Source organism: Lactuca sativa, chromosome 2 (assembly GCF_002870075.4).
Source record: "Lactuca sativa cultivar Salinas chromosome 2, Lsat_Salinas_v11, whole genome shotgun sequence".
NCBI lineage: Eukaryota > Viridiplantae > Streptophyta > Magnoliopsida > Asterales > Asteraceae > Lactuca > Lactuca sativa.
The window spans coordinates 124,584,303-124,606,703 of NC_056624.2; the positions used below are offsets into that span (position 1 = coordinate 124,584,303).

Below are 22,401 nucleotides of genomic sequence, written 5' to 3' on the forward strand. Positions count from 1 at the left end.
TTAAGATCAATCCATATTTAATTCATCATTTTAAAGAGCATTTTTTTTTTTTTTGCAAAAGAATGGATTCACAGTCCCCCAACACATCCCCATCTACCTCTCAAGATTATCTAAATACAATTCCCTTTTCCATAAATGGAAAGGTTCAACTTCCAATGCACGAGGTACAACTTACTATAGAATCAATGTTCTAGTTTTACCAATTCTAGTCCCCTCGAAAAAGCAACTATATTCTTATAAGCCTCACTCCATATATCTCATGGAAGTGTTGTATTGATCCTATTTAGCCAGTTCATCCCAAAAATGGAAAAAGGACAAATCGGTCATTTCTTTTTTTTTTTGCTTTTGTCATAATAAATAGTATGAGAAATACTTAAAGCTCATCGTGACCTTGTGGTTGTTCCATTTCACTGCTTCTAATTTATCTTGTAGTTCCTGAAACATTCCATACAATCTTTCTCAGCTTATTCTTTTACAATGAGAAGGGCATTTTTGTCTTTTTCACAGACAAAATGATAAAAGACATGTGTACCTTGAGTCTTCCTTCTTGACAAAGGGCTGGAGTAGTTAATAACGCCGAGTATCTGCAATTAAATTTTTTATTCACAATTCACAATAAATGAATAAATTTATTGGGGGGGGGGGGGGGGGGGGGGGGGGGGGTCTTACTCGCAACGGCTAGGTTCGTCTATGTCAGCAACTTCAACTTTTGATCCACATCTTAATCTCACCTGTAAAATGTTGAGAAAATATCATATGTTCAAAGGGGCAATTCTGTAATTTTGTAATTAATGTAAAGATTAAAATATTGAGATAGGTACAGTTAAGCTTCTTTGAGGTCCATTCCAGCATTTGTCACCATTTGAGAAGAGCATGACTCTGTATGACTCATCAAATTTCTCCCATTGCCTATTATTATTATTTATATATAATAAAACAAACAAAACATTTGAGAAATTTAATTTTTCAGTGAAAACTAATTAATTAATAAAAATAAAAATAAAAAACACATACCCTAATGTAGTTGTGCTGTGCCCCTCCACTTGGGTGGCATCCTTAAAGGGACAAACTTTGTAAACATACCTAAAGTGATTTAAAAAAAAATCAAAATTCAGCAAAATGAAAAAAGACAAATAAAAATAAAAATAAAAAAAGTAAAGTTTAATAACTTGTTCTCTTTGATCTCAAAACAGTGACCATATAACGAATAAAACTCCTTCTCTGGTCCTGTAATGTCAAACAAAGATAAATATAAGCTTTACAATATACTTTTTTGGTTTAGTTTTTTATTTATTTTTTTTTAAATTAAAAAAGATAAAAGTTTTACCAAAGTCGTTTCCTAGTTTTTTTGTTAAACTTGTTATCCTTGATTGTATTTTAGACAACTTCCCACTTGCATCATCGTATTCTTTTCGTACACTTTCAGCCTCTAAAACACACATAAAATTAAATAAATAAACAAATTTTCAAATTTCAAAAAAAAAAAAAAAAGGTTTTTATTTTTTTATTATTTTTACCAGATGTATCGACTGGAGTCTGAAATGGATTAACAGATTGAAGAAATTTCTTCACGGTTTGTTGAATCTTCTCCAACCATGATGGGTTGCTTGTGCTTTCCATATCTTAACCATTTAAAAAATTCAAAAATCAAAATTCAAAATTAAAAATAACAAAATTAAAATAACAATTTGTGCACCTGACATATCAATTTCATCATCTGAATCATATTTATGTGAGCTACTAGAATCATCATCATGTGATGTATCTCCAACATCATTTGTATGATCTTCTGTGTCATCCTCATCATAGTTACGGTGGTCCTCCTCGGTTTCTGTATCATATCCACTGTATTCTTCTTCCTCATGTGTATCATCATCATGATCATGATCATGATCATGATCATGATCATGATCATCATGATGCTCAGTTTTTTTCCTGTCCAACGTGAACCAATGGTTCGACCTAATTCTTCCCTTGATAATGACTCATTGTCTTCAGATGCTTCTTCTTCCTGAAAAAAAGGGATAATTTCATAATTACATATACGCCCTTGTTAAACATCAAAATATCATATTTGCCCAACTTAATTTCTTAATATCATATTTGACCAAATCTTTTTTTACAATGGTTTTAATAGGTTATAATCATTTTTTATATCTTAGAACTATTATAATAATTAAAAAATTTAACTATATTAGGATATTTTCATGTTGTAGATGGAGGATATTTAGATATTACCATTGAGATTTTGATGTTTAAGAAGGGCATACATGATATTTTAAAGTTTTAAGAAGGGTAAATATGATATTTGGAAATTAAGTTGAGCAAATATGATATTTTGATGTTTAATAAGGGTATATACGAAATTCTTCCAGAAAAAAAAGAGGGAATCCCACAAATTATATAAAAGATAGAAATAAGGAATTAATTCCCTTAAGTTGTTTAATAAGATACCTTATTTTCAGGGTCATGATCATGATCATGATCATGTTCATGTTGAGATGATTCCTCATTCTTTTCAACATGCTATACAAAGAGAGGAAATCTCAATACAATTGAAAAGTACAAAAAAAAATTAGCAGTAAATGAATATAACATAACAAGTACCTTCTTTTCTTCTATATTATCATGAGATGCATCTTTGACATCATCATCATTGTGTGTAGATTCAACACCATTGTCAACAGAGCCCTTGTTTGGATCCTAATAAAAGATGCAAAATCATACATGAAAAAGTTGATGTGAGAATTTTTCAAAAAAAAAAGAAATCAAGATTCTTTGTTCTCTAACCTCATTGTCATTGTGAGAGGTAGTACTTTCTTTGGATTCTTGCTCTTCAGCATTCACTTTTTCTTCACCTTTTTGTTCCTTTAATGCTGCTTCTTCAGCTTCTTTTTTCAGTTTCTCCTCTTGTTCTTTCTGCATACGTTCTTTCTCCTCTGCTTTCTCTATTTGTTCCTTGCGATCTAGAAATTTTTTTAAAAAAAAGATAAAAGTAAATTATTATGTGAAAGACACTAGAAAGAGAATTTACAGAAGTACCCTTGAGCTGTTGAACAAGTCCTTTAAGAATAGTCTCCTCATTCTTTAACCTAGATAACTCTGCTTCATCTTTTGCTACTGAAACTCTTGCTTCTTCAACTTCACGTTTTCTTATAGCAACACCCTCATGAAAAGTTGCAATCTTTTTCTTTAATCTGTCTCTTGCTACTTTTCCAGCTTCCCAACAGGTGTTTTTGCACTTGATTTTACCATTATATTCATCACTTCCATCACAGCAATCTGCTCAATGTAACCAGATATCAGTATTACATCACTATTATCTAATATGTGTGTAATAATTAAGAATAAAAGTTTGTTTTACCGCATATTCCATCATTAACCCTGGAAGAATATATAGAAAGTGGAGTATGGCCCGCGTTTTGGCAATAGAATTTCCCATTAGGGCATGCTGATGTTCCTGAAATGCCAAAATTTTAAACTATTATCATTGCAACAAGATTGTATTTGTAGCTTAACATTATAATGAGACACTCACTCAAAAGATTAAAGTGTAATTACAACCTGAACATAGGCTCCTAGTTTCCTATGTATATAATTTATCAATGCAAGGAAGCATATATATTAAGGTTTTTGTGCAACACTTTGTTTGCTCAACAATACTATGATAAAACACAGCTACTGCTGTTTCTAATTCTAAGCAATTACTATCAACTACCAAGCAAATTGTTCTCAAGTATCTCTATTCTAAACAGTTATGTTGTTTGCTTAACCCCCCCCCCCCCCCCCCCCCCCCCCCCCCCAAGTAGTTAAGACTTAAGCTAGAAGCAAAATGTGATGATCATATGGTTTCAATAACTTGAAACATGTGGCCTTTGTCACTTCTAATGAATAAAAACAGTAATCAATGAACGTTAAGAAATAAAACTACAGTGAAGAACGATTACAAACTGATTCAAGTTGGGAATTTCGCCAAAAAAAAAAAAAAAAAAAAAAAAAAACTTAATTTTCAACAGGGAAATGGTTAGCAGACCTGGTTCATCGGTGCCATCAGAGCAATCACAAAAGTCGTCATTAAGTTGCGTCTTTGTGAAAGTTTTAGATCCATCTTTGCATTTAATCGTTCCTGACGAAAACAATCCCTTGTAGTATTCCTCATCTGTTCAACAAAAGAAAGGGGGAACTGAAAATTGAAACTAACGACAAAATCATTCAGTCAACCAACAATCACGAACATAAGGGTAGAAATTACACCTTGCGGGGCAACTCCGAGAAGGTCTTCTGATAGAGCAACGGCAGATCTGAGAATCAACATCGAACAAAAGACGAACAGTAGGAAGGATTGTGTATGTATCTTCATTTTCATCTTTTTCTTACTAAGTTAGACCTATGTGTAACAGAATTTTGATGGCTTTATCTCTAAATTCACACCAACTGAACTCGAAAGATATGAAAAGCAGCTCGGATTATTCAATGTATTTCGATCCTCAGATCATTTGCCCGTGCATTTGAATCCCTAACAAGGTATCGTAGCAGCGTTACCTACGCAACACACTGTAATTGCAGTGGTGAGTACTGATAGACGAGGGTTTAAGTTCCACCAGACTAACGACGCCGTTTCGACCAGTGGGCTCCCAAGTCCCACCCCTTCCCTTTTTTGGGTTAGACACATCCTAACCATTTTGGGTGATCTATATATAATTATAAAAAATAAAAAATAAAATGTAAAAATGGTCCTAGTTTGTATTTTTTTACTAAGGTTAAATAAATCAACCTGCAAAAATAAGGTTTATTGTGGATTTAGTTATATATTCACTTGGTCCCAATTATATCTTCTATCCTAATAAAAGAATCATTTTTTTACACATGTCTCTTCTATAATCGTTTTTAGTCAAATATGGTTTTACTATTATACCCTTCAATTCTCATTTATGCATTTAAGGCGTTTATTCCAAAATGACGCATCTTTTCCTCCAATTTTGCAAACTTGGTTTCGGAAACACCGGAATCTCGCAACAAATTTCAAATACTACGATTATGGAGGAAGCTATGGTTCTCAATACTTTTAAACTTGATTGTTTATATTCTCTTTCTCTCCCTTTCAGTGTTTGTCTATGGATTCGTCTAGAAATTCAAAGCGAAAAAATCATGTGCTAACTAAAGCCTTTCTTTTGTTCTCGAAATAAATAGACATGTGAAAATCTCAGCTTTTCAACACCTATTTTGTTTCAAATATGTCTACGATGAATTGCTTCAATTTCTGCACACCAAGTGTTCGATAATTTGTTTTAGCTGTTCTGTACAACAAGTGTTTGTGATTTTACCGACATGAAGGTAAAAGTATATAATTTTATCTAAAGATACATCAAATTCATTGAAGATTAAGGAAATATAAACCAATAACTGTAAATTTATATTACTCAAATAGAAGTGTTTATGTAAGGGTTGAGAGTATAACTGTAAATTGATTATTCGAGTGAGCTCTATTATGTGTCCACTCGTGTCTGGTGGTATCACCTAATCAGGTTTCTACTTTTTATTCGCTTGATCTTTGGTAAGTCTGATGTTATTTTGGAATTTCTAGATTGGTCTCTTAATGTTAGTGTCCATGGCTAAACTTCAGCAATATTAAGTGTCCTATGTAGGGAAACCGAAGATAATGACTTGATACTGTTGAGTCTATATATGTGAGTTTTCTTCTTCTATAATTCATTTTTTTGTTTTGTTCTTTTGGGCTTGAAAGTACCCAAAATTCCCAATATGATGTTGTAGAGCTTGATATCAAGCACCATACATATGATTGTGCTACCTGGTCAAGGTGCTTCATTTGTTTGGATCGTTATGCAGTGTGTTTGATTATTTGATATCAAGCACCATCACATTTCATCTTAATTGTGTGCTTGGTATATATAGAATGTATTTGCGATACCTTTAGTATATATTTGTTTTCATTTTACCTTTACAGCAACAAAACGACAAAAAAAAATTGGCATAAAAAATCATCAAACATATATCATTAGCAGTGTTGCCAATGCATCATATGAAAACAAGGCCGAAAATTGCAATTAAATGAATGTAAGCACATCAGTTAAGCAGAGCAGCTAGGGGTAAAAGCGTCAAAAGACCCATTATTGACTATGTTTTGTCTGCTTTAGCATTTCGAAGCATGTGAAGGGGCTAAAGTTTTTTTTTCCATTTGGTTTCACCTGATTGATCTGTTAAATCATCCAGCAGCATCATTTGGTCAAATAAGAAAGGTAAAAGAATGATAATAAACTCATTTATTAATATCACTGTGAAAATATGAATGTTTTAGATAATAAAGTGAAGAAGTCATGCCAGGATCAGGTTGTGGCTGTTGATCGAGTGAAAGCCAAAGTGAATTTTTTGTTTGGTTTGTCACTTTGATGCAATAAAGTGATTCTTTCGATAATAGAGTGAATGCCTTTTTTGTTTGGTTTGTGAATTTGACGAATATATATATATATATATATATATATATATATATATATATATATATATATATATATATATAGGTTGTTTGCTAACATGGATGACATTTATTGCATATACCTGGGGGTCTAGAAAATAATATGGGCCAAGTGTTGACCAAGTTAGCTAATGATCCTATTTATGTGATCTAAGCATACAAGGCCCTCTTAGCTTGAGGGTAGTTTGGGGTTATACTTTATGATCTCAAGGCTAAAACTGGTTCTCTCACATGTTAGTCTTCTCTCCATACTATTATGACTCCCATGTGTCGTGTTTTTTAAACTAATATGGATGGCATTTTCGATCTTTTAATTCAATATGGTAAAATGGTGGTGATCCACAGGGTACTAATGGAGATTTCCGTTTATTCTCTGTGTAACACCGAAAATTTCAAAACAATTTTTCATTTAAAAATAATCGTTTAAATCTTAAAAACACTTTGCTTAAAATCTCATTCATAATCGAATTACAAAACATAACTCCATTTTCACTTGCATAATAAACCAGGATTCTCAAAACATGACTCTTTCTCTGGTGTGTACAATTGAGCCGGTGTCGTCCCGTGATCCTGAGAGAAACCTGAAACGCATAACACAAAACACTGTAAGCACGAGGCTTAGTGAGTTCCCCAAAATACCACACACGTAACACATATTAGCCACTCGAGGCTATAACTCTGTGGGTCTGTGGACCCTACTCTGTGAACCTTCCGGTTCTAACTCTGTAAACATGCACAGCATAAATCACATAGAAATAATGCAGTACAACACATAACATACACAGCATACAAATACTCTGTCACATAACTCTGGTTACCTACTCAAGGTAAAGTATAGTGAGGAGACTCACCTGGAAATCAGAAAGCAATTATCTGCACATGCGAACCTCGGACTCGCTACCCGCCTAACACATAAGGCAAATATCTCTAATTAATACTCGAAGTCCCAACTCTAATTAACCGGCGATTACTCTTTCCTTCTCTAGTCAGGTAATGGGTAAAAGACCATTTTACCCCTCCCTGACATCTATTACCTCTGTTGAACAAAACTCCCAAAGTCAACATAAGACAACTCAAGTCAATGGTCAACACTGACTAGACTAGGCGAGTACACAAGAGTGACTCGGCGAGTCCATGCGGATTCTCTAAATCCTTTTTAAGCCTCTTAGACACGACAAGTTCCCTCTCCACTCGTCGAGTTACTCGGCAACGAAACGCGGGGCAACCCCGACTCGACCCGTCGAGTCTGCCTATGGACTCGGCGAGTTGCTCCCATGACAACCCTCATCTGACCTTCTGAGGTCAGATCTGCTTCACCAACCCATAGATCTAACTCCCCCAAAGCCAATAACCACGAAAAGGTCGAACCTTGGGCACTCATGCAAGGTTCTTCAAGCTTATTTGGGTGAAACCCTTCATTACATAACAACCCTAGCTCAAAACTCCAAATAAAATGCATAAAGCAGGATGGAAGGGACTCTCTGGACCTCTTTGGGTCCAGATCTAAGACTTCACACTCAATGGGACACTATACTCCACAAATCAAGCCATAAAAGAAGCTAGAAAACCTTAAAATCACCAATCTTACCCAAAACAGAAAAGGGAGAACGATTTGATACCTCTATGGTGAAGATACAAGCTCAGAAGCTCTGAATCGACACCCCCTTGACCTCCCTTTGCTGGAAATGACTACTCCATTGCACAACCACTTCAAGAATGCTCCAAAATGGCTCTTCTTCACTCTCTCAGCTCTCTGGTTCGATAGGAGTCTCTCAAAGGTGTAGGTGGCCGCCACTAGAGGCCATAAGGGCCTTTAAATAGGTCCCAAACCCGGACAATTAAGGTTTTCCTTGACAGTGCCGACTCTGCGAGTCCAAATACCCAACTCGTCGAGTCCCTTCATTAAACTAGTCCCCAAAACGCGATCCTACTCGACGAGTTGAGGTGTTAACTCGCCGAGTCTCCTTATTCCCCAATATAAAATACTCAAATTCCCATACCTGGATATCCGGATGTTACAATTCTCCCCCACTAGAATCAGACTTCGCCCTCGAAGTCTCACTCTGGAAACAACTCTGGATGCTACTCACGCATCTCGCGCTCCGGCTCCCAAGTAAGCTCTGACCCCTTCCGGTGTTGCCACTGGACCTGCACCAGAGGCACCTCTTTATTCCTCAGAACCTTGATCTTTCGATCCCGAATAGCCACCGGTCTCCCAACGTAGTTCAGGCCCACATCCACCTGAATATCCTTTAATGGCACTACTGCCGACTCCTCGGCTATACACTTTTGCAGCTGCAACACATGGAAAGTGTCATGGATTTGACCTAGCTCTGCAGGTAGCTCCAACCGGTAGGCTACCCTGCCTACCCTCGCGATCACCCGAAAAGGACCGATATATCAGGGCCCCAACTTGCCCCTCTTCCTGAATCAGATCACTCCTTCCCAAGGAGAGACCTTCAGGAGTACACAATCACCGACCAAAAATTCGAGCTCGGACCGGCGCCTGTCCGCATAACTCTTCTGGCGACTCTGAGCGGTCAGCAACCTCTGCCTGACCTGCTGTATCTGCTCTGATGTCTGAAGCACGATCTCTGTACTTCCCATCACACGTTGCTCTACCTCTCCTCAACAAATGGGGTCCGACACCCCCTTCCCTACAACAACTCAAAGGGTGGCATACTGATGCACTAATGATGGCTGTCATTGTAGGAAAACTCTACCAAGGGCAAATACGGGCCACAATTCCCCCCCCCCCCCCCCCCCCGAAATCTAATACGCATGCCCGAAACATATCCTCGAGCGTCTGAATCGTTCGCTCGCTCTGAAGTGTCCACAGACATCACCATGGTAAACTCTAGCTCATTTCTCATATTCATCTTCGATACCGAGCACCAGGTCAGCTTTTGGCCCCACAGCTGAACCCCCAAAGGTCACACATAACATGATCCAGAATATCTCACTAACTTCCTCCCTATGACCACTATCACGGCCCAGTGACACGCAAGTCACGAAATTCCCTTTTCCTCATAAAAAAATACAATCCAATCGAAGATCAACTCAGCTCTAACCACTAGCGCCTACTACGCATATTCTCCGCGCGCCTTGTTGACCCTCCCGACAGAGACAGAGACCCTAGTCTCGCCCCGGTTTAACCACTAGGCTCCAAAAACTCAACACTAGGGCTACTCAAGCCTAAAACTCTTCTGCATCATGCACTTATCGGAGAACACTCCATCATCACACTCCCTTGCCGTCTAGTGGGTACTATGGCTTCCCGCAACATTACGACAGCCTCTGACTAGTGAGTACTACGGCTCCCCGTAGTATCACAACGCCAACTAACTAGTGAGTACTATGGCTCCCCATAGTACCACGACTCCCTCCCTCTAACTTGTGAGTACTAAGGCTCCCTGTAGCATCACAACACCCTCTGACTGGCGAATACTACGGCTCCCCGTAGCATCACGACTCTCTTTCTCTCTCTCTCTCTCTCTCTCTCTCTCTGACTCGTGAGTACTACGGCTCCCCGTAGCATCACAACACCCTCTGACTGGTGAATACTACGGCTCCCCTTAGCTTCACCCTATACTCTCATTCTCATTACAACGCCACACTATGATCACTAACTCATGCACCGAAGACTATCATAGATAGTTACACACACTTGCCCCGATATGCATTACAGACTCTGGCGGCAACCGCCATAACACAGAACCTACCTCTATGGAGATCCACTTCCTTAAATAATCCCTCTTGATGACTGTAACACCTGTGTTTCCGGGCTTGCCATTTTTAGCAATGTAATAGTCTAGGTTAACCTTTGTAACCTGTTTTGAAATAATAAGATTGTATTATTTGAGTATTATGTGTTTTGTGCTTAATTGCTTAATTATGTGGGTTGATTAATTAAGGATAAAAATAAGCGTCAAAATTTAAGTGTAAAATAAACTTGATATCTTTGGTTAATGTTGTAGAGTTGAAACGAGGTTTCCGAATATATATAGAACGCCCAAATTTGACTTCGTATGAGGAAGTTATGATTTATCGAAGTTTCGGCTTAGCGATATGCAGCCCGAAATACTCGATTTGAGATCGAGCGGTTTTTAGTCGAATCGATCTAAACGAGGATCGAAGGTCTCGTTGTTGGTATCGAAGCGATGAAAAGTTAGGCGAGAACGGACGTCAAACGAAGAAGTTATGAATTTATAACGAAGTTTTTCTGTCCCGGCCTATTAAAAATAAATAATAAAAATAAAGTCAAAATTAGCCGACGGAGTCTAAACGAAAGTTGTAGAGCGTAGTCTCACCTACGCGTGGATATAAAGAACGTCGAAAACGGAGTTCGTATGAAGAAGATATGAATTTCCGAAGTTTATTAAATATTTTGTATTTAAATTTAATCTTTAATTCGGATGATTATCCGAAGGAGTCACCGATCTGATCCGAAGTACACCCTGCGTACTCGTGTACGCCCCGCGTACAGCGAAGCATGACGCACCTCGCACTCGAGTTCTTCGGATGACGAACGCCATGACGATTTCGGACCTGTACGCCCCGCGTACAATAGGATGCGAGGGCAGCCGAGTTCTTTTGCTATTTTCTCCCTTCTCTCTCCCGTTTTGCATCGATTTGCGTGCCAGAAATACCCCGAAGCCCCGGTAATATTCTCGAGCCCCGAGGCAAGTCCCGAGATCCCGAAGATCCCGAGAAGTGCGGTTCCCGAGCCGAAGCTCTGTCCGCGAGAAGTTCGATTTTTGTGAAGATCTTCCAGATCCGCTGAGGATTACTACTTCTAGAAGCCGTAGTGCTGTCCGATCATCTTCTGATCAAGTGAGTGTATACTACCTTTCATAAACACGATAATAATACAAGTATGGTTTGAGTGTATTAAGTATATTGTTGTTTATATGTGTGAATGTGTATTCACTCTCTTCTATCTCATGCATCTGATTTGTTTTCTATGAAATACGTGTTATGTGTGTGTGTGCCTCATCTGTTATGTGGAATATGTATTGATTAAAGCATGTTATACAGGTTTTCAAAACTATGTATAAAAATGTATATTTTATCTACTAATATGTTGGGTAGAACATGGGTAGATAGTTGGTGTGTAATAAACAGATGAGAGGCCTCGTTGTTGTTTGATTTAGTCATCTAGCGAAGTTTAGATGACGACCACGGACTTTTCTAGATAGTCTTGTGGAAACATTAGCAGGTTCGCCACCTGTAGGTGTTAATGAACTTGGGTGCTCATTCGCTGTACTCCATCCCCCTCATGGTTGCCTTATTTGACTTATATTGCTGAGGAACCCCCGAAGCATGTGTTGTCGCCCCGATGAAATATTCTTAGACTAGGTCCCTTATGTTAGTTGTCTTAGGGACATAAAGTGAGAATAACGGGAATGGGTAATTGGGTTATTGTTGGTTGGTGGAAATTAAATATGATTATTTATTGTGGGTTGAAAACCCTATATGCTCACCAGGCTCCCAAGCCTGACCCACTCAGTTTTATTTGTATTACAGGAAGTGGCGCGAGGGCATAAGATGGATGAACCATCAAGTTGTTTTGTTTACAAGTCTGTATATGTATATATTTGTTGAATGACTTGTAATGTTATCGTTTATGCTTATTGGTCTGTATCGGAACATGACACCCCGAGTTTTGATTATATAATGAAAAATACATTTCTTTTATGAAATGCTTTGGTAAACATTGTTTTATCATGTTTTGTTTTTGGGAACAAATTCCGCAACTCTTTCAAATCAAAAGGATTTACTCTGAAATTATTTTAAAAGCATAAATGAAATCGGTCTTTTCTGGCCGAGATTTTGGGGATGTCACAATTACAATACATGAAGGGCTCCCATTGGAACCGTGGATACATGATACATCACCAGTCATCTTAAATCCAAGACTCTAAATAATTCCGAAATCGGGACGCTATACGCGGAAACCACGGAACACCCTAACAGAGCATCACAATGTCCTGCCTCTACCACTGATTCCCTTACTCCCAGCACCATACACATACAACAATACATTTCCTCTGAACCCCATAATAATTTCCTATTTCACTCAATGTGCAACTTCGGTGCATCCAAACACTCAATTGGAATACAAGGAAGGCGCTAACTCTTCAGAACACACTGATGATCTCTGAAACCCTTTCCACTACTGCTCAAAATCCAAGCAAGAGTACACATCCCAGCCCGGGAGTTGGCTACTCGACAATCTTCTACCCATATTTCAATCCAGAAGTTCTCAACTGCCCATACCATCATTACGAGTCTTCCACTTGAAACGACTTTGACCACCACCAGATTCCTGACCATTGACCACCCGCCGTGGAGACACCCATCCCTCTCTCAGACATATACCACATGCATTATCTCGCCTTGCACCTTTCCTTGATCACTAATGACCCTGATCTCATGAATTCAAGCCGCAGGTTTCTGTATCCAACCCCTAACCGCTCTTGCACCAATCTCTGGTTTTCTCAATAAACCACCTGGTTCTCCCCCACTTAGGGTTCGAACCATCACTATCTAACACATCAACAGCCTCACAAAATATTTTCACCAGCAATAATGCACCTGCCCCTGGAAAGTGCTACGCAACGCCCAATAATCCCCTTTAAGGAAATCAATCGATCTCATAACTCTGAAACTCAGATGAAATCCTCAAGGACTTCTCGTCACGACTGCCTCTAGTCGTTCCAAAAAGTCTCATACCAATCCAATACCAAACAACTCAACTGTCCAAAAACATCACTGACTCGTAGACTGGACCACGAAATCATCATACTCCCCCACCTCGACTCATCAACCGACGTTCCAACACATGGATCATCCCCAAGAACAGGGACCCACTCCCATATTCAATACCCAACATAGATAGAAAAACCACTGCACTGATTAACTCGACTGGACTCCCCACTGATATCTCTACAATATGCCCTACTATACTCAAATAGGTGTAACGTGGTCCTCGACCATCTCAATCCCAACTGACTATATGCTCATGGTAAATCACTGCCTCGCGGCACACATGCTACCTGATACTCTGATGGAAAATCATCATCAATGACAACCTGCAGGGTTTACCCCCAAACCCAAAACTTAAACATCATGCCTCTCATGTTCCGCACACGAACATAAATAGCACTACCCAGGTCATAGAAGGTGACATCCCTCTATCGACTGATTGCTCAACTCAGACCGAAATTCTCCCTTCCCTCTGACTCCTTACCAAAATACTCTGAAAGGCTCTCGACCTCCCTCTCAAGGGACGCCTCTTCGAACTCAATCATGGCCCACAAGCCTAAAACCCATAGCGTCCAATCTCTACCTCATCAATCGTGACCGAATAAACGGAGAACCACAAACATCATTCACTACGAACCATGGTACTCACCCCATGACATCTCTTCTCAATATGCTCCGGTGTATGGTACCTGAACCATAGCATCACTCCTCCATCTGCTCCGATGTATGGTACTCGAACCATAACATCACTCCTCAATCCGCTCCGATGTATGGTACTCGAACCATAACATCACTCTTCAATCCGCTCCGATGTATGGTACTCGAACCATAACATCACTCTTCAATCCGCTCTGATGTATGGTACTCGAACCATAACATCACTCCTCAATCCGCTCTGATGTATGGTACTTGAACCATAACATCACTCTTCAATCTGCTCCGATGTATGGTACTTGAACCATAACATCAATCTTCAATTCGCTCCTTAGAACCTTCAGAATACTCCCTCTATCAAGTATGGGTCCTCTGCTTTCAATAATACGGGCCCATACTACCTGCCACATCTACCCATACTTTCCACACGGACTATCCCAGAACTCCTAAGTAGCTGCTCGACCTTCTCGTTCACCAATTCCGTCGCACGCTCGCTCCCCAGTGAAATTCTCTACTCTGTCAGCGTACTCATCTGGCTAAGGTTACTCCCTAGGCTCTTCCTAGATTCCCACACTTCTCTGCCCTCAGCTGCTGAAGAGCTCCTAATGATGCCAGCCATCTACCTCCTGAATATCGTCATATTCGCTTGGTAGCTGACCCCTATCATCGAGAGTTCCACAAAGCACGAAGCAAGCAACATTCGAGCATCGAAGAATATATATAACTCACTCTGGGTGATAATTCCGCTTGCTCCGCTCATCCTCGAAAGTACCACCGAACTCTGCAACTCTTCCCCGCGGGTTCTAACTATTCTCTCGCTAAGTACCACGGTACTTATCTAGGTATCTCCCCTATATCACTCCTTTACTCAAATCCCCTAAAGGATTGCAACTAAATATTCTCACTCATCACATACTCAAAAGCACATCGCATATAACAGAAATTCCCAGGCTAAGGCATCACAAATCAGGCCACTCTAGTCCTAAGATATGGAATACCTAGCCTGTCTCTAGAATGCAATAATATCTCATAAAGTGCATCAAAAATATCTCATAACACAAAAGTAAGGGGTATTTTGGGAAATCATCGTTCGGGCTTTGGATGATTGTACACACTGCTCTTTCTCGCTTCTTCTTTGAACTCTTACTCGCTTTTAAAAAAATTTATTTCTTTGAAAACTTTTCTTACTTCCTCGGTTTGAGTCTAGATTTACCCGAAGGCGCATCCAATCCCTCAAACCAAGGCTCTGATACCAACTTGTAACACCGAAAATTTCAAAACAATTTTTCATTTAAAAATAATCGTTTAAATCTTAAAAACACTTTGCTTAAAATCTCATTCATAATCGAATTACAAAACATAACTCCATTTTCACTTGCATAATAAACTAGGATTCTCAAAACATGACTCTTTCTCTGGTGTGTACAATTGAGCCGGTGTCGTCCCGTGATCCTGAGAGAAACCTGAAACGCATAACACAAAACACTGTAAGCACGAGGCTTAGTGAGTTCCCCAAAATACCACACACGTAACACATATTAGCCACTCGAGGCTATAACTCTGTGGGTCCGTGGACCCTACTCTGTGAACCTTCCGGTTCTAACTCTGTAAACATGCACAACATAAATCACATAGAAATAATGCAGTACAAAACATAACATACACAACATACAAATACTCTGTCACATAACTCTGGTTACCTACTCAAGGTAAAGTATAGTGAGGAGACTCACCTGGAAATCAGAAAGCAATTATCTGCACATGCGAACCTCGGACTCGCTACCGCCTAACACATAAGGCAAATATCTCTAATTAATACTCGAAGTCCCAACTTTAATTAACCAGCGATTACTCTTTCCCTCTCTAGTCGGGTAATGGGTAAAAGACCATTTTACCCCTCCTTGACCTCTATTACCTCTGTTGACCAAAACTCCCAAAGTCAACATAAGACAACTCAAGTCAACGGTCAACATTGACCAGACTAGGTGAGTACACAAGAGTGACTCGGCGAGTCCATGCGGGTTCTCTAAATCCTTTTTAAGCCTCTTAGACACGACGAGTTCCCTCTCCACTCGTCGAGTTACTCGGCAACGAAACGCGGGGCAACCTCGACTCGACTCGTCGAGTCTGCTTATGGACTCGGCGAGTTGCTTCCATGACAACCCTCATCTGACCTTCTGAGGTCATATCTGCTTCACCAACCCATAGATCTAACTCCCCCAAAGCCAATAATCACGAAAAGGTCGAACCTTGGGCACTCGTGCAAGGTTCTTCAAGCTCATTTGGATGAAACCCTTCATTACATAACAACCCTAGCTCAAAACTCTAAATAAAATGCATAAAGCATGATGGAAGGGACTCTCTAGACCTCTTTGGGTCCAAATCTAAGACTTCACACTCAATGGGACACTATACTCCACAAATCAAGCCATAAAAGAAGCTAGAAAAGCCTAAAATCACAAATCTTACCCAAAACAGAAAAGGGAGAACGATTTGATACCTCTATGGTGAAGATACAAGCTCAGAAGCTCTGAATCGACACCCCCTTGACCTCCCTTTGCTGGAAATGACTACTCCATTGCACAACCATTTCAAGAATGCTCCAAAATGGCTCTTCTTCACTCTCTCAGCTCTCTGGTTCGATAGGAGTCTCTCAAAGGTGTAGGTGGCCGCCACTGGCGGCCATAAGGGCCTTTAAATAGGTCCCAAACCCGGACAATTAGGGTTTTCCTTGACAGCGCCGACTCGGCGAGTCCAAATACCCGACTCGTCAAGTCCCTTCATTAAACTGGTCCCCAAAACGCGATCCTACTCGACGATTTGAGGCGTCAACTCGCCGAGTCTCCTTATTCCCCAATATAAAATACTTAAATTCCCATACCTGGATATCCGGATGTTACACTCTGTGGTCATCCTCTGTCGCATTTCTTTATCCAATTTCTCCGTTTAATGATTTGTGATTTCTAGGGTAAAAAATGTAACGGCGGACACATGTAGAGTTGTGTGGCCGGAGGTACCCCTAATTCATTTCTACATGTGATATTTAAAATTTAATAAAAATATATTGTTATGGCTATGTTAATTTAGAGTTTAATTTTATAGTAGCAGGACATGACTTTTGTACCCTTGTATACATTTTGTAATTACTGATTATATTCCTATGACATGAATCAATTGAACTACAAAAATGGTCTACATTTATGATATATTGTATGTTTATAATATTCAATGATTTTATGTAAGTCAATGTTTATTATTGGTTTACAGTTATGATATATTGTCATTAGATAATTATTCTAGATTTTTTAACATTTGGAGGAAAAAAATCATAATATATATATATATATATATATATATAATAGAAAAAAAATTTCTTTAAATTTGAACTTTCAAACATGCACTATAGATATTGTTGGTTATTTATATCGAAATTCTTTTATTTACAAAATGGATTAATTTTTTTAGCTTATATTTTTGAAAAATAAATGATAAAAATTAAGATAAAGTACAATTATTTATTAAGAAAAAAAGGTTAAAATAAAGACTTTTGTTACACTTATTAGCTTAATAAAAATTTATAAATCTTTTACCCGTGGGTTCCACAGGTTGTAACCTAATAATATACTAATTCTAAACCTCCTTAGGGAACAGTTCTTTGATTTCATTGGTTGCTTTTTTTCCTTATGTTTTGTGTGGTTTCTAAATTTATTCATTCACTAATTTATTTTTTTATAGTGGACCTCGTTAGTGGATTCCATGTGTCTTAACCTCTGACCCTGCTATCTACGTGTTCATTTTCCTACTGAATCTTTTGACATATCATCGTTTCTCCATCGACTGAATTTTACGACTCCCGTCTGATTTCCTCTTCTCCGGATCTCTTTACAAGTAACCAGTAAACCATCTGTTACCCTTTCGTTTCTTTTCCTGTGTTTGATTGTTGGTCCCTTTCATATTTTTCTTTATTTTTTTCTCATCACATCTAAATGCCTAAATTACCTAAACGCAAGATGTCTTCTACTGCGTCTTCATCTGTCACTAGCCTTGTTCGCAACTCTCCTAGGATGCAAGGATCCCAGGTTCTTCCTCTCCCTCTTATGTATGACATCGAGGATTATGATCATGTTTGTAAATTTTGTGGTGCATTTTTTTGGTTTGCCGAAAGAAATATGGTTGCCTCAACTGCTCATCGGCCAGCATACACCCAATGTTGTAAGTCCGGCACTGTTATCCTACCTTACCCCCCCTTCCTGAAATTCGGTCTTTATATTTAAACAATCGTTTCATGGCCGATATAAGGGCATACAACAATATGTTTCCTATGACTTCTTTTGGGGTTGATGTTGATGACGCGGTTAATGTTGGTCGTGGCCCATATGGTTTTAAGGTCTCTAGTCAGATTTACCACTCTATCGGGTCTCTTTGTCCTGATGATCACAATGGCCCCATATTTTTGCAGTTATATACTTACAACACTGACAATGAGCTTTCTAATAGTATTAATGTCTTTGCTCCCCTTAAAAAGAAAAACATAGACACCGAAACAGTTCAGGTTCTTATACGATGTTTGACAGCTCAGAATGAGTACATACGTACCTTTAAAACATCCAAACAAATTATCGATGAAATCAGATTACAATCTTACTGTCTGTTTTGTATAGTAACATTCATGATCATAGGTATAGTGTTCCGGCTCCAAGTACCCTAGGGTGTATAATTATTGATGATGAAAGTAATTGTGGAAGATATGATATTGTCATCCAATCAAAAGGTGGTAATGCCCAACGTGTTAGTAAATTGCATCTCAATTATATGCCTCTACAATACCCTTTGTTGTTCCCACATGGAGAAGACGGTTGGTCACCACGTTTAAAGGTCCAAAACAAAACCAGTGCCTCTACAAAAAAACTCAATGTTAACATGTATTACAGCTACCAAATACATCCGCGCCAACATATATATTCATATGTTTTAGAATCAGGCCGCCTTTTTCAGCAATATCTGGTGGATGCATACACCTGCGTGGAGGCAGACCGATTGGACTACATACTGCATCACCAAGATCAATTGCGGTCAGACTATGTCAGTGGTCTATATGATGCACTTTCCAAGGGTGACAGATACAGTAAATTGGTAGGTAAACGTGTTTCTTTACCTGCAACATTCGTTGGCGGTCCCCGTTACATGTACAAACACTACCAAGATGCACTTGCTATATGTAGAGTATATGGGAATCCACAGTTTTCATCACTTTCACATGCAACATAAAGTGGCCGGATATTCAACATTTTATGGACCTTCACCAGCAATGTGATGTTCATAGCAGAGTTGATATAATTTCACGTGTTTTCCAAATTAAAGTTGATGTGTTTATCAAGTTTGTGCAAGAAGATAAGACCTTTGGTGACGTGATCGAATGTCATCTTCTGTGCTTTATGGTTTTCTACATGCTTTCCCTTATAGTTTCCTCTTCTCCACTATGGTTTTTTACATAATCTCACACATCCAATCCACATGTTATCCAGATTTATACACAATAGAGTTCCAGAAAAGAGGCCTTCCACGCTGTCATACTTTGTTATGGACATCATCTGCAGACAAAATAAAAGAACCAGCTGGCATTGATAAGTATATAATTGCAAAGTTTCCTGATCCTATTTTAGAAAGACCATTGTATGATACAATTACCAGGTGCATGCTTCATAGTCCTTGTGGATTGTTAAATAAGTCTACACCATGTATAAAGAACGATAAATGCAGCAAGAACTTCCCAAAGCCATTTCAGAAGAGCATTTTTTTGATAAAAACGGATACGCATGTTACAAAAGAAACAGTAGCTCACGTCGCACGATACCAAATGGGATTGTCGTTGACAATGGTTATGTTGTACCATACAAGAAAAGGTTATCTTCCCGTTTCAAAGCACGTATAAACGTTGAGTATTGTGGTTGGAACATGATGGTCGAGTATCTTTTCAAATACATATCAAAAGGTGTTGAACGCATCATATTCACAATTCAAAGAAATGAGGTAGCTACTGAAACGACTTCCGTTCATAACATTAATCCGGTCAATAAGGTGAACGCTTTCCTTGATGGCCGATATGTTTTTCCTCATGAAGCTGCATGGAAGATTCTGAATTTTGATATTCATATCCGACATCCACCTGTTATGACACTACATCATTTACCATATATGCAAAATGTTATCTTTAGAGCTTACATGCCTATACATCGTGTGCTTAGTAATCCATCCCATTGGAAGAACATGTTGGATTAGGTGTCTAAGCCCATAACTATTATTGGTATGTATTCGACCCGAGAGTAGCATGGTCCATTTGGGTTGCATATCATCAGGACAATTTGTTAGGATGAACTTTTGAGAGAAGGTTATTTATGGTTTATTAATATATTATAAGTAATAATATATTAATATGAAATCATATGTTTTAATTAGTATTGATCAAAAATTAATTTGGAATTAATTTAGTGGTCGAAAGAGACTAATTAAATCTATGGGGACTAATTATGATAATTAGTTATATTTATATGTGTTGGGCTTATGATCCATGTTTGACCAAGTTTATGTATGGATACATAAAGAGTTGGGCCACATGAACCATGGATCATAAAACCCATGGGTATGGGTTTGAGTTATATCCATGACCCTAGCAATCCCACATATAAATAGATACTTCATTGCCCAAAATCGCCACTTGTATCTTTTTAGAGTTCATGGTGTCTTTTATGTGCATGGAATTCTCTCTCAAGATCATCCTTTGTCCATGGTGTGTTGTGATTCCATTTGAGACATCCACACTATTGGGGCTAAGCTCTTTAAGGCCAAATACACCAAGAATTCAAGCTCCATCAAAAGGTATGTCATGCTAACTAGTATATTATATTTTTATGTTAAATGCATGCTAGTTGTAAGATTAATACCTTGGAAACCATTTGCATGTATAATTAGTGAAAACATAGATCCAAGGTATTTAGGGTTGTATGTGCACCATAGGATGTTGTAGTATACCAAAACCCAACAGAACGCCACTTCTGGGATGGTTCGATAGCAATGCACGTGACCCTACAGGACATAATCTAACTTGCATGGACTATCCAAAACATTATAAATGGGATTCTGATTCTAAATAACGGTCACGAAGGGTTTATGAATCTTCAAAAGCAATTGGCATATTGCTTTTTGTACATCTGTCTTCTGACGAACTCTGCTATCTACGGATGTTGTTGTGTCACTAAAAAGCATGTATATCATATGAAGATGTTCGGACTGTGTCAGGCCAATTATATGCAACTTTTCGTGATGCATGTAACGCTCTTTGGTTTAATAGGAGATGATATTGAATGGATGGATGCCTTTAATGAAGCATCAGCTTTGGGCGACTTCCCATCAGCTACGGTCCCTTTCTGTCATCTTCTGCTCTTTTGTGAAGTCAACAATCCATTGTCACTATAGGAATCTGCATACACCAAAATGGTGGATGATTATGTACATAAACTTCATCTTGAATTTCCAGGTAGATCCTTTTACGTACATTCTGATATAATTCAACAACAACTGCTATAGGATTTAGAGAATATGTTTTGTTCAAATACTCCAAGTAGATCATTGGTTGATTTACAGTTATCTACTCCATCCGATTCTTCCGTAAATGTCCTAACTAACCGTCTCCTACTAGAGGAAAGCATGTATGACAAAGAAGATTTTCATAGACAACATCTCCAAATGCTCTCCGTTTAAACAGACAGCAGATGGTTGTCTACCAAGCAGTTGTTACATCAAATGAAATGAAAAAACATTCTCTCATTTTCGTTTTTGGCCATGGAGGTACTGGGAAAACCTTTTTATGGATTGTTATAATCTCATATTTCAGATCATTTGGGAAAGTGGTTCTTGCTGTAGCCGCTTCTGGAGTAGCCTTACTTATGCTTCCATGCGGCCGGACAACACATTCAAGGTTCATAATACATATTGACCTATCTGATAAAAAAACATGCGACATTAAAAAGAAGACGTCACTTGCGGAAATTGCTACAACATACCTTGCTAATTATTTGGGACGAAGCACCTATGAGTGATCAACGTTGCTTTGAATGTGTTGACCGTTCACTTCGTGACAATCTTGACTGCGATCAAAAACCATTTGGTAGTGTTTCTGTTCTTCTTGGAGGAGACTTTAGACAAACCTTACTTGTCAAGTCAAAAAGTACTCGCGAAGCCATTGTCTCTTCGACACTACCTCATTGCTATCAGTGGAAATCCTTTCACGTTAAAGGTAAACCGAGAATATGAGGTTGATGAATGCACCTGGTAATCCTGGTACTCAATTCTCCACATCAGACTTTGCAGAATGGATACTTAAAGTCGGTAATGGAACTATAGGTGAACCTGACAAGCAAGACCCAATGAATACGTTTTGGACAAATTAATTTTTTGCCTTAGTAATTTAAACTAAAGTCATAGTATTCATT

The 22,401-nt window shown here is 38.5% G+C and overlaps 1 protein-coding gene across 1 annotated transcript; it reads right to left on the minus strand.

Moving 5' to 3' along the window:
• Positions 1 to 4,648, minus strand: LOC111898621 (glucosidase 2 subunit beta). The gene is given in 18 exon segments (XM_052768434.1): positions 1 to 405; positions 408 to 435; positions 533 to 584; positions 670 to 731; positions 822 to 909; positions 1,015 to 1,083; positions 1,170 to 1,227; positions 1,328 to 1,429; positions 1,518 to 1,622; positions 1,697 to 1,927; positions 1,930 to 2,011; positions 2,455 to 2,526; positions 2,608 to 2,703; positions 2,791 to 2,966; positions 3,043 to 3,282; positions 3,365 to 3,460; positions 4,034 to 4,159; positions 4,255 to 4,648. Coding segments are annotated over 18 exon segments (1,827 nt in total). The 5' UTR covers positions 4,367 to 4,648; the 3' UTR covers positions 1 to 373.
• Between the last annotated feature and the right edge of the window lie 17,753 nt (positions 4,649 to 22,401).